At 56.6% G+C, this 17,665-nt stretch overlaps 1 protein-coding gene across 1 annotated transcript; it reads left to right on the top strand.

Annotated features, from left to right (window-relative positions):
* Positions 1-6,597: 6,597 nt before the first annotated feature.
* INKA2 (inka box actin regulator 2) lies at positions 6,598-17,060 on the top strand. Its single transcript, XM_077789036.1, has 2 exons — positions 6,598-6,636; positions 16,098-17,060. Exons 1-2 carry the CDS (start codon positions 6,601-6,603, stop codon positions 17,058-17,060), a joined length of 999 nt encoding a protein of 332 aa, XP_077645162.1. The 5' UTR covers positions 6,598-6,600.
* The last annotated feature ends 605 nt before the right edge of the window (positions 17,061-17,665 follow it).

Here is a 17,665-nt window from a genome sequence, read left to right as displayed (position 1 = left end):
TACCAAACATCAACCCTGCAGGACACAGAGCAGTTCCAGTTTGGAGAGCTCCCCTCCACCAAGGGGGAGCACACCACGTGGCTGGGACAGGTAACAGGATCCACAGGCATGCCACTGTTCCAATTATTTTTTAATTTCTAAGTGGATATTCTCATTGGTCCTCAAGGGGAAAGAGTCTCCATGAGATAATTGTCTCTGGATAAATCTGGGAAAGGAGACAGACAAAGACACCTGGACATAACAAACATTTGATTAAATAGAGCCTTTCATAACCCTTTTAAATTGATGTGATTTGAACAGACAAGAAAGAGCAGTGAGGAGGGACTGTTCCCAGGGGGAAGGGCAGCGAGGAGGTGACAGAACAGCCCCAAGAGCCATTGCAGGAGCTGCTGCCTTCTCTGTTTCTCTCACTTACTCCTGTTCTCCCGAGGTTCCGTGCAAGTTGCAATTCCACCAAGGTGATCTGCAGACAGGCGTTGTTCTCTGTGGTGCATTAATGACACATCCCGACCATCATTCACAAAGGTGCTGTTTGTTATTTCATTTTCCTTCAGCCGTTCAGCGCAGACACTCTCCAAAGCGTCTCCCTGTGTGCCAGCCTCCCTTGGCAGATTTGTCCCTGTCGCGCTGGTTCTGGCCCTGACGGAGGGGCTGTGTCACATTTCGGCTCCTGCAGCTCCGCCACTCGATCCCATGAAGGGTTCTAGCCCTCATTCCTGTAGGAAATCTCACCTGCTCCTGCTCTTTTGTTGTGAGCCCATGAAGGGTTTTGTTCTAGCCCTCATTCCCATAGCAAATCTCACCTGCTCCTGCTCCTCTCTGTGTTTTGAGCTCTGTGCAGGTGCTGTGCTGTGAGTCACAGTCCACACAGGAATCTTCTCCCTTCAGGCCTTGCTTTACCTCAGTGACTCTCAGCACTGAATTCCTGTTGCTGACCTTCACGTGTCAGCCCTGCCAAGAGGAATCTGCAGCTTTGCCATGACAGGGCTTTGCTGTTGCTTGCTGGAAAGCCAAAGGCAGTATTCCTGCTCAGAGCAGCCTTTGGAAATCCTGACATTCAATCTGAATGCTCTGCAGGCAGAATAGGTGCTGGGAAAGGATTTAGGTTAGTAAAGGAAGCCGATGAGACATCCTTCAGAGCTGGAATATTACTAAAATAACAGGTTCCTTTGAAGGGATATAAACTCTCTAGCTTGGGGTCATAAAACTCCTTGAGGTTTTAGGATGTAGAAAAGCCCTGCTAGGGAAAATTCTTCCTCCCAAATACACTGAGAGCATGTTTTATTGCTCCAAGATAGTCCTCACCACATTTTTGTCCCTGCTAGAAAGTGCACATCACAGATTTGATTTTAATTGCATGCGTTTTCCCCTGAATCTGTAATTCAGTGTATCAGCTTTAGGTAAGGGATGTTCTAAGACACCTCTGAGTGATGCTGCTGGGGCTGCAGGTCAGGTGATCACTATTTCAGACTGTTGCAGACTATTCTAGACTATTTCAGACTGTTTCAGACTATTTCAGCCTAGCACCTGCAATACCAGGATTAGCACTTGTACTAAATACTTCCCACTAATTTATCCATCTCCTCCATTTCTTATAAATCTACTCTTCCATTTCCAACACTTAAATTCTCATTGTGACTCTTTGAAATACTGAGGTAAAATGCACATGGACAGTTTGTATTGGCTTCCAGAATTGTTGGGTTGTATTTATTTTAAGAATATATTCATTATTGATTTGGCCATTGCTACTGCAAACAGGCACCAGCCTTGCCTTATTCCTTTGCCTTCAAAGGATTTGTCTTTCAGATCTGCCAAGACATGGAATTATTCAGTGCAAATGTGGTTTACACAATATTTGTAGCATATTTTGAAAGTGAGATAATCTCATCCTCCTCTCGCAGATGTTTTCAGATTAAGACAGGGAAGTTTCTCTGTTCTCTGCAGCACGTGTGAGTCACTCTTTGGAGTGTGGGACATGTTTGTGTTTCCAGTGCCATGGAAACTGTGTTTGCTCTCTGTACAGTAGAGCCCAGGCCAGTGAAAGGGCCATTGATCCCAGCAGAGACGGCGCCTGCGTGTTCACCACGGAAAACTGCACATTCACCTGCCCTCTGCAGAGGAAAGCTGCCTGGGAGTTACCAAGGAGCAGCAAGTCTTGGGAGCAGCAGAATCTTCCCCGTTGCTTCAGTGATGTCCAAGCTGTGGCTCTTCCCAGCGAGCCTGTGCGTGGAGCTGCCATAAATAACGGTGACGAGGAGGAGGATGGTCCTGTCCTGCCTCCATCTGAGGCTCATTTCAGTGCCCTCCTGCGGAACGGACGGGGCTCCTCGTCAGGCACGTTCTTCACAAGGGTCAGGGAGAATTCCCCAGATTTCAGATGGAATCTCAAGCCCACGGGGGAGCCATCACAGGCACATGCACGGGTGCAGCTGCAGGTAAAAGCAAGCTGGCCTAAGGGACCGGGTCAGAGCAGCTATTTCAGCTCTGCAGAGAGAAATGCCACTATTTCACTCCTGTTGTCTTCCAAATAAATAATCATCATCCCAGTTTAATCTTCGATACCAAGATTTGCTACATTATTTTTTGAGCTCATGCGAGCGGGATCTAGGTCACGAAAATGCAGCGAGCCGAGCTGAAATGTAGGAGATGTTCAGCACAAGCAGTGCTGCATGAGGAGCTGCCCTGCTCCTTACTCCTGGCACTCCAGTGCAGGCAGAGCAATGCCAGGAGCTGGAATTTGGCTGGAGCAGCGTTAGAAGTTTTTATTTTGAGGATGGGCATAGTGAGGCTGGGGCACGTCAGAACTTCACATATAAAGGCCGCAGAGGCTGTATGCACTAAATTAGACTTAATGGAAGAAACAGTCATATTTTCAGGGCTATTTTATCTCTTTATGCACAAATATAAAACCAGCAAAGTTCTGACATTACATCCTTACCTATCGTGGCTGGGTGTTTCTGCCCCAGTGGGTTCAAACAAGGATGGATTCAATTCAGGTCATGCTGCAGCTGAAGTGGGAGGAAATTCTGAAAGGTTTGTCGTCAGTGTGCAAGAAAGTCAAAAGGAAGGAAAATTCAGCGATAACCACGCTTGTTAGTTCAGCAGAGAACAGTCACGTGGGAGCCTGGAGAAAGCAGATCAATGAACTGAAAGACAACAAATGAGCTGAGCCTTCAGCTGTGAAGGGATGGATGTTCCCTCAATCAGGAATGAACGAGGCAGTTCATAGAAGTGGAATACTCCACTCTGAAGGAGTATTCTAATTTTTGCCTAAGGATCTCAGTTTTTCTTTTTGTCCTGAAATAAACCATGTAGCTTTCTGCTTCGGGGAGTTTTATTCTTGGCTCTGTACTTTCTCGGAGATCTGATTTTCCAGTGCACTGCACCATCTGCTCATGGTTTACACCACGACAGAGCGGAAGGAGTGCAGGGCCTGGCATGAGGTGTCAGTGCTGCTTTGAACCAGTTGTCTACACGCAAGAGAAAAATGCTGCTTAGTAAGGAAATTCTACTGAGAAAATATTTCAGATTTTTTTCTTCCTTTGCAAGTTCCCAGGAGTTTGGAGCACATGAATATGCCGGTCTTTTCTTTATTCTGTGCTCCTGAACTCCTTTATCAGTCTCCTGGGACAGGAGCAGCCCCGAGGCTGGAAAACGGATCAAAAGGATGTCCTTAGCAGAAGCCAAACGAGCCTAGGAGCTCTTCCTGTTCATCTGCCAGAGATCACAGATTTGGTGTCTCGCACGAGGCACAGGAGCTTGCAGCATCTGCCACTTGCCTTGTTCACGTGCGGGTGGCCTCCCGAATCCTTGACACGCCGGAGGTGAAGCATTGTGTGAGCTCAGTTTGGTCCTTCCAGCAGCCTGGGATTCGCTGTGCTGCCACAGTCAGATGTGACAGCATCAGCTCAGCCCGGAGTGCTGCGGGCACGGAGCTGGCCCTTCTCACCTGTGTGACACACGCTGGTGTGCCACCTGTGCCAGGGACACTGCCTGGGACATTCTGTGTGGGACACTGCCTGGCACACTCTCCCTGCACACTCTCCCTGGCACACTCTCCCTGGCACACTCTCCCTGGCACACAGCGCCTGGCACACTGGCCTGGGCTGGTCTCTCCCTGCTCACCCCCAGCCCTGGAGCTGCTCCCGGGCCCCACGGGTGCCAGCCCAGCCTTGCCAGCTTTCCCTCTGCCCGGCTCTCACCGGGCACGTGCTGGGGTGGGCTGTGGGCACCCACCCCCGAGCCCGGCGCGGGGAGCAGCCAGCTGGCCCCACACCCTGCCCATTTCAGAGCAAAAACCACAGCTGGGCTAGCTGGCTGCGGCCGCAGGAGACGCGGGGTGGCAGGTACCCGCTGCCGCCATGGCACGGCCCCTTGGAAGTGATCCACTTTTTGATAAGGTCATTTCATCCATAAATTCATATCTCTACTGCCCCGCACTCTACAGAGCCTCGAAGAGAGCTGCTGTTCCCATGCTGAACAGATGGGAAACGGGAGCCCTGAAATGGGCGAGGAGACGGGAAATTTTGACCCATAATAACCCAGACGCTGGAAGGATCAATAAACATTAACTCTGGAGTGTTTCCCAAACACATGTGAAAGGGCAGATCGCAAATTTCCCGTTTTAATTGGATTTTGACACAAAGGTCACCTTTCAAAAACACTGAAACTGATTTCTGTAAACAAACACACAAACAAACCAAATCCTATTAACTTCTATGAAAAATGTTTTCCTCCAAAAAATAAAGACCTGGAGAGGCAAAAGTTTTAGCCAGTCTATGTGAAATTTATGGGAAAAAAAACAAGTAATTACGTTTTTAATCCCAAATTTGAAAACAAAGTATTATTTCTCCTCCTAACAAGTTCTTTAGCATTGCAGAGCAACTCAGACTAAATTATCACAGGGGACTCAGCATTTATCATCTAAACAACACATTTTGCAGATAAGATGAGAATAATATTTATTTGTGAGACACTCAAAGCTTCAAACCCTTTCAAATTCAGCGCAGTTCTGAAGTCTGGTGATCCAAAAGTGTTTGTATTATTTTCCCTGCTCGCCTGTCCATCTGTTTGGTGTCCTGCGGTGAGAAGCAATATTAGAGGTTGATCTGAGATAAAAGAATCCTGGTCTTGGAGGGGCTCATCCGTAGCTCCGACATCCCCACAGCCGGAGTGTGCGCAGACTGCCACGGGCTGAAACAGCGCCCACGGAGCAGCGAGGTCAAATAAATAAATAAAATTAAATTTTATTTATTTTAAACAAATAAAAATAAACCGCGCTGAGGCGCTCCGAGCACCTGTCCTGCTCTGTCCGTGTGTCCCCGCCCGGTCCCTCTGTCTGTCCCGCCCGCACCGCCGCGTCCCCCGCGCTGCCCGGGCGCAGGACGAGCATCCAGCCCGCTGTGGAGCCGGACCGGGGACACCGCAAGGGGGTGGCTCTGCAGTTTCTCCTGATCAGCGCCATGTAGGTTAATCCGCGCTTCTGGCGGGGTGGTCCGCGCCCGCGGAGCGACGTGCGGAGCGCGGCGCACGACGAGAACTCAGCGCCCCGCTCGGGCGGCGGCGGGGCCGGCTCTGGAGGAGCTCCGCCGGCTCTGGAGGAGCTCCGCCGGCTCTGGCGGAGCTCCGCCGGCTCTGGAGGAGCTCCGCCGGCTCTGGAGGAGCTCCGCCGGCTCTGGAGGAGCTCCGCCGGCTCTGGAGGAGCTCCGCCGGCTCCAGCGGGGCCGCGGCCGCCGGGGCCGGCCCGGGGGATGCGGCTGCCCCCGCACTTGCGGCTGCCCCCGCCCCGCCGCCCGCACACGCGGCCCCGGCGCCGCCGCGCTGCGCGCCCGGCCCCGCCGGCTGCCACCGCCCCCGGAGCCGCCCCGCGGACAGCCCCGGACACCGGGCAGCCCCCGGACAGCCCCGGACACCGGGCAGCCCCCGGACAGCCCCCGACACCGGGCAGCCCCCGGACACCGGGCAGCCCCCGGACAGCCCCGGACACCGGGCAGCCCCGGACAGCCCCGGACACCGGGCAGCCCCGGGCAGCCCCCGGACAGCCCCCGACACCGGGCAGCCCCGGACAGCCCCCGGACAGCCCCGGACACCGGACAGCCCCGGACAGCCCCCGGACACCGGGCAGCCCCGGACACCGGACAGCCCCCGGACAGCCCCCGGACAGCCCCCGGACAGCCCCCGACACCGGGCAGCCCCCGGACAGCCCCGGACAGCCCCCGGACAGCCCCGGACACCGGGCAGCCCCCGGACACCGGACAGCCCCCGGACAGCCCCGGACACCGGGCAGCCCCCGGACAGCCCCCGGACAGCCCCGGACACCGGGCAGCCCCCGGACAGCCCCCGGACAGCCCCGGACACCGGGCAGCCCCGGACAGCCCCCGGACAGCCCCGGACACCGTGTAGCCTCCGGACACCGGGCAGCCCCGGACACCGGGCAGCCCCGGACACCGGGCAGCCCCGGACACCGGACAGCCTCCCGGAGCCGCCCCCCGGACACAGGACAGCCCCGGACAGCCCCGGGTCAGCCCCCCGGACCGCCCCGCACAGCCCGGGACTGCCCCTCTCCTCCCCTCCCGCGGCGGCCCCGCGCCCAGCCGGGCCATGGAGCAGCACCTGCGGCGCCTGCGGCAGGAGCTGGTAAGGGCCGGGGGTCGGGGCACCGGGGGCGTCCCGGGGGCGGCTTTGGACAGCTCCCGGTTGTGGGTCGGGGGTCCCAGCGCTGTGAGCGGGGGCAGGTCCCGGTTGTGGGTCGGGGGTCCCAGCGCTGTGAGCGGGGGCAGGTCCCGGCCGTCCGTCCGTCCGTCCGTCCGTCTGTCGGACAGAAGCCGCGGCGGGGGCGTGGGGGGCTTTAGGGACAAGGTGCCAGCACAGGTCAGCAGTCAGGGAAGCAGCTGCAGAGATGGAAAGGAGCAACTTTCTGGGAATGACAAGGCTGTAGACGGAGCGCGCTGGCGCCTCCGGTACGCTGAGCAAACGCTCTGTAATAGGAAAGCCTTTGTCGGGACGGAGCGGTGTTTTCGCCCCGGGCCGCTCCGGTCGGGGAGCCTCGGTGCGGGGCTTGCTGGGGCCTGTCCGCAGCCCGGAGGCGGTGCTGGTGCTCCGGGGTGGGCTGGCAGCGGACCTGACACTTCCCAAAACAGGGCTCCAGCGGCTCTGGCTCGGAGGCTGCCTTGCCCTGATAAATAGATAATGAGAACAAAAGGGGAAGACAAGGCAGAGCAAGAGCGGGTGGGTGAAGCTGCTGCATGCGAGAAGCTCCCGCTCGGGGCTGGAGCGGGGTGATGTCAGCCGGGTTCGTGCTCCCGGGAGATGTTCAGGGCCTGCATCACTCCGTGTGGAACCCCAGCGAGCCCCGGTGGAGCAGGAGAAGTTCCAGCTGTGCCCGGGGCAGGGCCGGGCTCAGAGCCCCTGCTCCTCCAGACCCCGGGGTCTTGTGAAACACGGGCTGGGCGGGGGCCTTTTGCTCTCGATAGAAGTGCCAGCAGTGACATTTAACCTGCTGGCGTGCCCAGTGCTTCCCAGCCAACACAGGAGGTGAAAGACAAACTAAAACAAAGGGCAGTGGGAGTCACTGGTGTGCTGTACGCTGATGAATGAAATGCAAACTGCCAACCAGAACACGGCAGAATAATCTGACAGCCCTTGGAAATCTGAGCTGGGAGGTGAATGGGAGCAGGAATAGCTTCCAGAAAGACAGCCTAAGAATAAGGTCCCTAAATCAGTGTTTTGTCTTCTAACCAAGTCGGTTTTGTTATCTGAGCAGTATTTTTGTATAGGAGCCTAAACATTGCACCTCTGAGCTAAAACATGCCTGTTTTGTAGTGCAAAATACAACTTCTGAAGAGTCCATATATTCAACAGGAAGGGAGATCCCTCACACTTAATTATGAAAAAAAATACTTTAAATGAGAAAATTCTGGCTTTGTTCAGTCCTTGCTATAATGCAGGAATTGATTTTTTTCAATTGTAAAAATGCAACAGTTTTTATTACATTAATTAACCATGACTTAGCCTGGAATAACTCTGTGTATGCTTGGCTGAAAACCCTGGGAAGGGGCAGTTGTCACCTCCAGCTGGACGAGCTGTGACTTGGCTGGGAGCAGCCTGGGTCTCCCTAGGTTTGGTTCTCACCAGACCCATTCGCTCCCCCTGCCACCGCCCGGATTTTGTTATTCAGGCTCCAGAACTTCCTTTCACATGGGCTGTGCAGGGATATGAGCCACAGGACATCCACAGGCTGCAGCTGGACGGGGCTGCACTCCCTCCTGCAGCTCCTGCGGCTCAGCCAGCTGCAGGCTGCAGGCACAGGGGGTGCAGGGACAGGGGGTGCAGGGACAGGGGGTGCAGGGATGGGGATTGCAGGGATGGAGGTTGCAGGCACAGGGGGTGCAGGGACAGGGGGTGCAGGCACAGGGGCTGCAGGCACAGGGGATGCAGGGACAGGGGGTGCAGGGACAGGGGGTGCAGGGATGGGGGGTGCAGGCACAGGGGGTGCAGGGACAGGGGGTGCAGGGACAGGGGGTGCAGGCACAGGGGGTGCAGGCACAGGGGGTGCAGGGACAGGGGCTGCAGGCACAGGGGATGCAGGCACAGGGGGTGCAGGCACAGGGGGTGCAGGCACAGGGGGTGCAGGGACAGGGGCTGCAGGCACAGGGGATGCAGGCACAGGGGGTGCAGGCACAGGGGGTGCAGGGACAGGGGGTGCAGGCACAGGGGGTGCAGGCACAGGGGGTGCAGGCACAGGGGGTGCAGGCACAGGGGGTGCAGGCACAGGAACATCCGTCAGGGTGTCCTGAGCTGCGCCAGCCTGTGCAAACCAGCTCCTGGAGTGGAAGTAGGTGAGTGTTCCTGCACAGGGCAGCCCAGCTGTGCCCAGCTGTGCCCTCCTGCACCGCGGGCAGGGGAATGGCTGCGGGGCTCTGGCATCCCCTGCTCCTGCCCAGGCCTGGCTGCACCAGGGCCGGGGCTCAGGGGCACCGGTGGTGACGGTGGCTTTGGCAGCCGGGGAGCCCACGGGGCGGCCCGGCCCTGGCATCCCCAGAGCCCCCCGGGCTGAGCTGTGTCCCTGCTGTGCAGGGGGGTTCTGCAGAGCTTCCCTCTGTCAGGAGCCAGCCTTTTTAGGGCTGCTCAGTGTCACATGCCAAGGTTAGAGACCATCCCGTCAGCAAAGTTTAGTTTGTTTCAGTGCAGGCAGCCTCTGCTTTGGCAAACCAGACTTTTGGCCGGTTTTGAGGAGGGGATTTTCTCAAAAAATAGTGGATGTTGGCACAGCTCCCAGTTCCCAAGGAAAGGTTATCTTCCAGTGCAACTCGATCCCCTAGCAGCGTGAGAAGGGAGGATTCCAGCTCTGCTTCTCCTTTCCCTTGCTTTGTTTATGACAAACACACTTGATTGCTGGTGTGCCAGTCTGGGGCTGTGTGTGCCCCCTGTGTCACCCGTGCTGAGAGCTGTGCCAGGCAGGCCGGCGAGGCCGGGCACGCTGTCCCTGCCCTTCCCTTTTCCTCTGGGAAAGCTGTGCCGGGGCTCCCGAGGATGCCCCTGACCCCTTTGAGTCAGGGAGCAGAGAGCACGTTCAGCCCTGGTTTCCACTGAAAGCTGATCCTTGTGGCATGTGTGCTGTCCCTGTGCTTGGGATTCATTCAGAAGCTGCCGGGGCTGGCGCCGCACTGGCACAGCCATTCGTGCCATGGGACAGGGGCTCTGCTGGGCTGGCACCCTCAGCCCGGCCGTGCAGCTTCCCCCGGGCCCTGCCAGCTCCCTGCACCTCCGAGGAACTGCAGAGACCTTCTCCTCCTCCGGGAAGCCCTGCAGATCCGTGGGCACGCTGTGGCTTGTGGGGATGTGCAGCGCTGGTTCCAGGGCTGGTGCTGGGATTAGCTGTGCTCCTGCACTGCCATCCTCTGTCCTGGCAGCTGTGAAATGTGCCCCAGAGCTGGGCAGTGTGCCATCCTGCCCCTAACCCCATCCTCGGAGCCCCTTGCCGCGCTGGGGACATGCCGGCTGTCCTGAGCCCCAGCAGGACGGTGCTGCTCCCCAGGCACAGGAGGTGTCCCAGCCCGAGCTGGGGGTGCCAGGAGCTGCCCTGCTGAGGGGCTGGCAGGAGCAGTTCTGGCTGTGCTGCTCGGGGCAGTGCCTGCCCGCGCTCTCACACCAGCACAGCCTGCACTGACTGCAGCAGCATCACCCACGGCCCTGGCGTGGGCTGGGGCTGCTCTGCAGCTGGAATCAGCCGCTGCTTTCTCCCTGGCAGCTCTGAGCCCACGGGGCAGGTTTGCCTGGCACGAGGGGTTTGTGTGGCTGCGGCAGGCGAGGGGGCACGGCCACGGTAGCTGTGCTTGTGACCTTGCTCGGCTGTGCTTGTGGCTTTGCTTGGTCTTTCACATGGATCCAGGGTATATCTGCGCTTTCTGTTGCTTTCTTCTGGGAGGAAAAGTACTTAAGTCACCACTGTGACTTGAACTTTTAATGTTCTCCCTGCACATTTGTCATAAATGCATCGAATTACTGAGTTTGATAGAGTCTGACTTCCTTCTTGCATTAATTTATGTCCTGGCAGACAATGTTTCTTGCTATGAATATCCTGCAGGAATAGAACATTGGGTCCGAGTGAAAAATACAGCCAATTATTTTTACTCTTTGTCTGACACTGGGTCCTGTTCAGTGAGTGTGTCACGCCCCGGGAGGATCTGCTGTGTTCTCATTGCTGCCCTCAGGTGCTCTGCAGCCTGCGGGGCACAAACCACAGCCCTGAGGGTCCGGTGCCCCTGCCCAGCTCCAGCAGCGGGCACAGGCAGCCCCAAGGGTGCCTCAGCTGGTGCAGATCTCCATTTTTGGGAGATCTCAGCAGTGCCAGAAGGCTGGGTGCTTGTCACAGATCTCCTCCCTCGCTGTTCTGGGGGAAGGTGCAGAGGAGTGACTTGGCAGCAGATGTCCTGTCACCTTTAACTGGGGAGCGAGGGCAGCCACAGCCTTTGTCCTCTGGGTTATTTCCAGGGCAGCCACCTAAAGATGAGCATGGGTTTTTTTCAGACTCCCAGTTTCAGAGAGTCAGGAATGTTAAAGAGCAAATTCCCAGGGAAGCAGGTCTGGGCTGAAAACTGACACTTTCAACCACCATTTTCAGTCTGTCCATGGAGTCCAGGAGTCTCTCAGCCTTGGTTGTGAGTAGAAGTCTGAAGATTGGAGTTATTTTTGGCCCATTTTTATCCTGGTTGAGGAGAATTGATTTTTCTGATTTGCCTTTGAACACAGGGAGTGTGACTGGGAAGCACAGGAAGGAAGGTGGGGTTTGGAGGGATGTGAACCACGTCCGCACACTTAACATCTGCTTAGGAGCTGTTGGATTGTTGTGAGGGGGAGTCTGGTTTGGTGTCAGCATCCTTCCTCTCTCAGAGAAACTCTGAGCTCACAGTTAGCCTCATGCACACCTGACGTACCCCGGGAAGACAAGAGGTGAAAGAGACACCTGAAATTATCGTGATAAAATGCAAGGACTGGAAGAGAACTGCAGGCCCTTGGGATGCTGCAGGGGAAGGAAAAGCCCGGTGGAACGAGGGGCTGTGAGCAGCAAGGCTGTGCCCAGCCACAGCTGCAGGCTTGTTGGAGATTAATCCAGTTAGTGACCAAAGGGAAACACAGAAACAAAATGATCAGTCAGCAGTTCTGAAATTATTTCAGTCTCCATTATGTCATCTGCTTTAAATACCAATTGTTTGGTGCTGGCTCTGTTGCCCATCAGAACTATTATTAAGAACTATTTGCCATTTGTTTTTTCCGGTCCTCTTGGCAATAACTTCCTCTGTGTGGGTTTCTTTCACCTGAGAGCTGGACATCTGCCTTGCTCCTCGCTGTGCAAGCAGCCAGGGCTCTTCTGCACATCCAGGGCTCTTCTGCACATCCAGGGCTGTTCTCCCCATCCAGGGCTCTTCTCCCCATCCAGGGCTCTTCTCCCCAGCTCTGCTCCCTGGGGTGGGTGCCTGGGCTCCCCCCATCCACCAGCCCCCCGAGCTGCCCTGGGCAGGCAGGGTGTGCTGGGCTGGGGGTGCAGCCAGTGGAGAGCTCTGGAGCTGGATCCTGAGGGTGGGAAGGGAGATTTAACAGGAGAACATCGGCTCCAAAGTGGCTGGAAGAGTTACTTACTTACCTGGGCAGGATAAATAAAAAGCATTATTATTTAGCTGGGAGGGGGAAGTGGCAAGGGAAATCTGCCTTACTGGTGGGTCTGGGTGCTTGAGGCTGGATGTGATGGAATCCAGTGATGCTGGAGGCTCCTCGGGCAGGCTCTGCCCTGCTGGGTTAATCAGAGCTGGAAGATCACTGATTTCCCAGCTGTGTAAAGCAGTTGTGGGTATTGGCTGGGAGGTGAGGAGATCATGGAAAGGGGGGCTTCCAAAGCAGTTGGTGCCTTTGCTGCTCAGCCTGGTGCATTTCCAGAGCAAAAACCACTCTGTAGATGAGCTGTGACAGTCCTTTCTTTGGTTCCCCCCCATTCTGAATATTCCCTGATGATCATTTGAAAGCGGAATTTTGAATTTTGCACTTCGGTTTTCGGTGCTTGGGTGTCTGTAGTGTGAATGAGCTTTGCTTTGGAGGAGCACTGAGGGCTGAGCCAGGCAGTACCTGGCTCCTCAGAAAGGAACCTCTCCCATCACAGTCCCAGGCACAGAAGGGGAACACAGCCTGTGAGTACTTGTCTTGCTTTAAAAGGCATGAGTTGGCTTGTGCAGAATTAGACATCGAATTTTTCCTGCCAATTTTTAGGGATTGCAAAAGTTTCAGGAATAATGAGATCCAGTTTGAGGCATCTGATTTTTAACTGGTTTATAGGGATAGGTTTGGATATTTTGTCATGGTTCTAAGAGGGCTTTTTTGGAAGCAGAGAGCTCCTTCTGCATGAGGTGTGTGGTGAGGCTGTGAGTGAAGGCTGTCCCTTCAGCCTCGAGTTCATCACCTCCACACTGCATCCATTTGATCCCAGCCCAGTCTGCTGGATTTTTTGCAGAACCCCTTTTTCTTCCCACAGACCAGGTAGTTCAGTCCCGACCCTCTGCCAGGGAGGTGATCTCTGTTCTCTGGGACATCGTTCCTTTTCTGAAGTCTCAGAGATTCCAGTCTGAACCTGGGAGAGCTGAGGTCCTGGCAAGGAGGAGAGGCTGGCAGTTAGACAGTGGGGAAGGTTTCTTTTCCCTCCAGAATTTTCTTTCCAAGGTGAGTACTCTTGATTGCAGGTGGATGGAATCCAAGCCCCTCAGGCTGTTTGGTCACCAGGCAGTGACTTCACTTTGGGCTGGGCTCCCCTCTCTCTCCAGCTCTGTAAAAGACTGAGCAGATACCAAGAAGAGCAGAAGATAAAGCAGAGGGGGTTGGTTTGCTTCATTTTTTAACTTGCACAACCCAAATTACAGCAGCATTTGCCAGCGGAGCTGAAAGCCTCAGGGTGCTGAGAGCTCGGTTGCTGCTGGTGGGCTCCACATTGCTCAGGTGGGACTGCCCCAGCCAGGGCAGGTCCCTGGGGCAGGACAGAAGAGCCACAGCCCAGAGCCCCTCTGCTCCTCCCTGTGCCACCAGGGCTCAGCCCAGAGCCCCTCTGCTCCTCCCTGTGCCACCAGGGCTCAGCCCCACTCAGTCATTCCCAGGAGAGGCTTCCCCAGGGAAAAACATCCCTGACGTTGCCCCCCTCACAGCCCCCTGAATATCAGCTAGGGCAGAGGTCCGAGGCTGTGGGGGGAGGAATATCAGGAGATGGCAAAGATTCCCAAAAGAGGCTCTTACCCCAGATATGTTGGTCCAGCTCTCTTTATTCTGTGGTGTCCAAGGGGAGAGCGGGGCAGAAGAGGATGAACAGGAAATGTCAGGAGTCTGTACAGACTTTGGGCAGGGTGGGCTTCCCTGGCTCTCCCCGGGGCAGGAAGGAGGGTCCAGGGGTATCTGATCAGAGTCCCAGGGAATGGGGAAGGGGCACAGAGTGCCCATGGGCTCACTGTGACACATCCCCTCCTCTTTCCCAGCTGTCTGGTGCCCGGGCTGCTGCTGGCCCAGCTCTGGCAGCCTGGCTGCTGGGCTCAGGAGGAGAATTTGGCTCCTTTGGCCTCGCCAGCCCGGCAGATGCCCGGGCAGGGCAGGACCCCGCGCTCCCCAGGGCGCGATTACTGTGCCGGGGATTTGGTGGGAAGAGGCCAATGAGGGGCCGAGCTGGCTCCAAATCCAGCTTTTTCCAAAGCCCCAGATCAAGCAGGCTGCCATTAATGAGGAGGGAAGGTTGGGAGGAGCAGCATCCCAGCAGATCTGCAGGTAAGGTGGCAGCTCTGAGGCTGGCGGGGCAGCCGGGCCCAGCTCGCAGTGGGAGCGTGGGGAGGCTGGAATTGGGACGCTGTTTGCACGTCTGCAGCACGACTTTATTTGCTGGTGTTAAGAAATGCCATGGCTGGAGGCTCTGGGAAGTGGAATCAGGAAGCTGAGCACAGATTTTCTGTATCTTTGTAGCTGTGTGCTCATTGTGGGTGATAAACAAGTTTATTGAGAGAAAAGCTCAGGAAAATGACTGTAACCTGTTTAGTTCAAGGTTCTGGGGTTGGAAATGGGGATTTGTGGTCAGAAACAGTCGAGCAGTTTCCACTTAGAGAGCTGGGTTGTCACAGTTTTCTGATGGCTGCTCTTCTCGCTGCTCAGAGATGGAAATAGAGCAAGTAATTGAACCAGCTTAGTTAAAATGGAGATGTAGAAAATCAAGCTCCATAATGTAAAGCTGAGCATAAGAATAAAAGAAAAAGCTGGCCTTTTTCACCCTAATCTTGAGTCGTGTTGCTGCACAAAAGATGGTGATGACCCCCCGAGCTGCTGTGACGGCGTGGCCTGGACGGGGCAGTCCCTGCAGAACTCCTCGCCCAGAGCGGCGTGGGCAGCTCCTGCCAGCCCCTGCTCTTCCTCCCCTCCTGCTGAAAACGAATCTGTGGCAGCTGCTGGAAAGCAGAGCCCGTTTGCTCTCCGGGGCTGCTTTGGGAATATGATCCAGGTCCTGCATCAGAGAGCAGCGGAGCGAAAGAGAGGGGGAGCTGGGAAGCTCTGGAGAATAACTTGCTTATTTTAAGCCTGGTGTAGAAAGTTCAATCTTTGCAGTGAGGTTCAGGGATGAAGCAGAACTGCTATTAAAGGTCCCAGCCTGGGGATCAAAGAATTCCTGCTTGAATGTAAGTAGTCCCAGAGTTTGTTGGTTGTTCTGTGCAGAATTTCCCGTGTGTTGAAATGCCTTTGTCCTCTAGCGAGAGGTGCCTGTGCTGAGGGCTGGAGATGTGTTATGGAGTAACAATTTCATTCTTCCTGGGGTTTATTTTTAATATACAGGAGCACTTCAGGTGAGGAAGCCAGGCTCTGTTCTGGCTCCTGATTTCAGCTGGTGACGGCACAAAAGACTCAAAAGCACAAGAATATTCTAAAACTGGCAGCAGCCAAAACCATTCATAGTTCTACACCTTGGGCTTCTGCCAAGCAATTAATGGAAACTCAGACTCTTTATTTTTGTTGTCAGGTCAAACAATCCAATTCTGTCAGCTCCTCTTATTCCTAGAGGGACACTCCTAGAAAAATCTAAGGAGAATGGGAGTGCTGCTGGCTGAAGTGGGTGCAGAGCAGGTGGGATGCAGAGGTGGTCAGGAGGGAGGGCATGGCCAGAAACTGCTCAGCCCTGCTCTGCTGCACCGTGCTGCTGCTGTGCTGCCCTGGGGACACTGCTGGGGACACTGACCCATGGGACACTGACCCACGGGGACACTGCTGGGGACACTGACCCATGGGACACTGACCCACAGGGACACTGCTGGGGACACTGACCCATGGGACACTGACCCACGGGGACACTGCTGGGGACACTGACCCATGGGACACTGACCCACGGGGACACTGCTGGGGACACTGACCCCCAGGGACACTGACCCCCAGGGACACTGCTGGGGACACTGACCCTCGGGAGGGGACACTGACCCTCAGGAGGGGACACTGACCCTCAGGAGGGGACGCTGACCCTCTGGAGGGGACACTGACCCTCAGGAGGGGACACTGACCCTCGGGAGGGGACGCTGACCGCTGTGCTCTTCCCTCGGCAGCTCTCCATGAAGGAGGTGGGCGACGGGCTGCACGAGCAGATGAACTGCATGATGGGCGCCCTGCAGGAGCTGAAGCTGCTGCAGGTGCAGACGGCGCTGGAGCACTTGGACATCTCGGGGCGCCGCAGCCCCGCGGAGCAGCGCCGCTGCAGCCGGGGCAGCGCGGGGCCCGGGCAGGACCGGGGCTGCTGCCCCCCATGCCCGGAGTGTCCCGTGCCACAGCCGGCCAGCGTGTGCCAGCCCGCTGCCAGCCCGGGGAGCAGCCACCCTCCGGACACCCCCTGCTCCTTGCAGGGCCCTCGGGACACCTCCTGCTCCTCGCGGGGCCCGTGGCCCCCGGGGCCACCTTGCCCCGTGTCCGGCAGCAGGGAGCTCGGCCTGCCCCCGAGAGCAGAGCCCGGCCGCCCGGGCACGGCCGCAGTCCGGCCGCTGTGCCACGAGTGCCCGGGCTGCGACGACGGCCACGACTGGACGTCGTCCCTGATGTCCCAGAGCAGGACCCGGCAGCCGCTGGTGCTGGGGGACAACATCTTTGCGGACTTGGTGGGGAACTGGCTGGACCTGCCCGAGCTGGAGAAGAAGGGGGAGAAGAGCGAGGCGTCCCTGTCGGCCAGCAGGTCCCAGGAGCTCTGCAGGAAGTTCTCCCTCACCGCCAACATCTTCAAGAAGTTCCTGAGGAGCGTCCGGCCGGACCGCGACCGCCTGCTCAAGGAGAAGCCGTGCTGGCTCCCTCCCGAGGACCAGCAGCCCGAGATTTCCAAGAGGTCCAAAAAGATCAACAAACTCAAGGGGACGTTTTACTTGCCCCTCCACGGGAACCTGCAGGGCCATCCCAGCAAAGCGGAGAGGTGCCCGCGGGCAGAGAGCCGCGCTGAGCGCCCCAGAACGGGCACCAGGAACGTCACGGATGGCAGAGGCTGCGGCCAGGCGGGGTTTGACATCAACACGGCCGTGTGGGTGTGAGCCTGGCTCTGCCCACGCCGCCACCCCCGCCCTGGGCTGGCCGCTGCCGGGCACCCCGAGCTCTCCCGCACAGGGACGAGCCTGCGGAACGCGCTGCGGGCTCCACGTGGAACCCTCGGGAGAGCTGCGGCTTCAGGAGCTGCCCGAGCAGCAGCTGGGGCAGCCCCAGCCGGGGAGACCTTGGGGGACCAATGGTGACAGAAATGATGCAGATCTTTCGCAGCTTTAGGGCGAGTGGTGCCACGGGTGAGCAGCTCCTGGTGCCAGGCCCCTTCCATCATCTCCAGCTCAATGGTGCAGCACAAAATCCAAAATCCACGGTGTGCATGTGTGTGTATGAGTGTGCAAATATATATATATATATATATATAGTTTTGTTAAAGAAATCTATTCCTGCTTGTGTGCACTGCAAACTGGGTTACAAACCAGGCGTCCCAAGCCTTGTACCTGAAGCACTTGTTATTTAAATTGGAAGAAATGTTTGAATTTATGAGACTTGAACAATTGCTGAGTGTGGGGCAAACCCCCAATTTTGGGGGGTTTCCCCTTGAACTCTTATCCCTGGTGCTTCCCAGCATCTCTCCCTCGCCTGCCAGTCAAACCAG

Source organism: Lonchura striata, chromosome 30 (assembly GCF_046129695.1).
Source record: "Lonchura striata isolate bLonStr1 chromosome 30, bLonStr1.mat, whole genome shotgun sequence".
NCBI lineage: Eukaryota > Metazoa > Chordata > Aves > Passeriformes > Estrildidae > Lonchura > Lonchura striata.
This window is presented reverse-complemented; position numbering and strand designations above follow the sequence as displayed.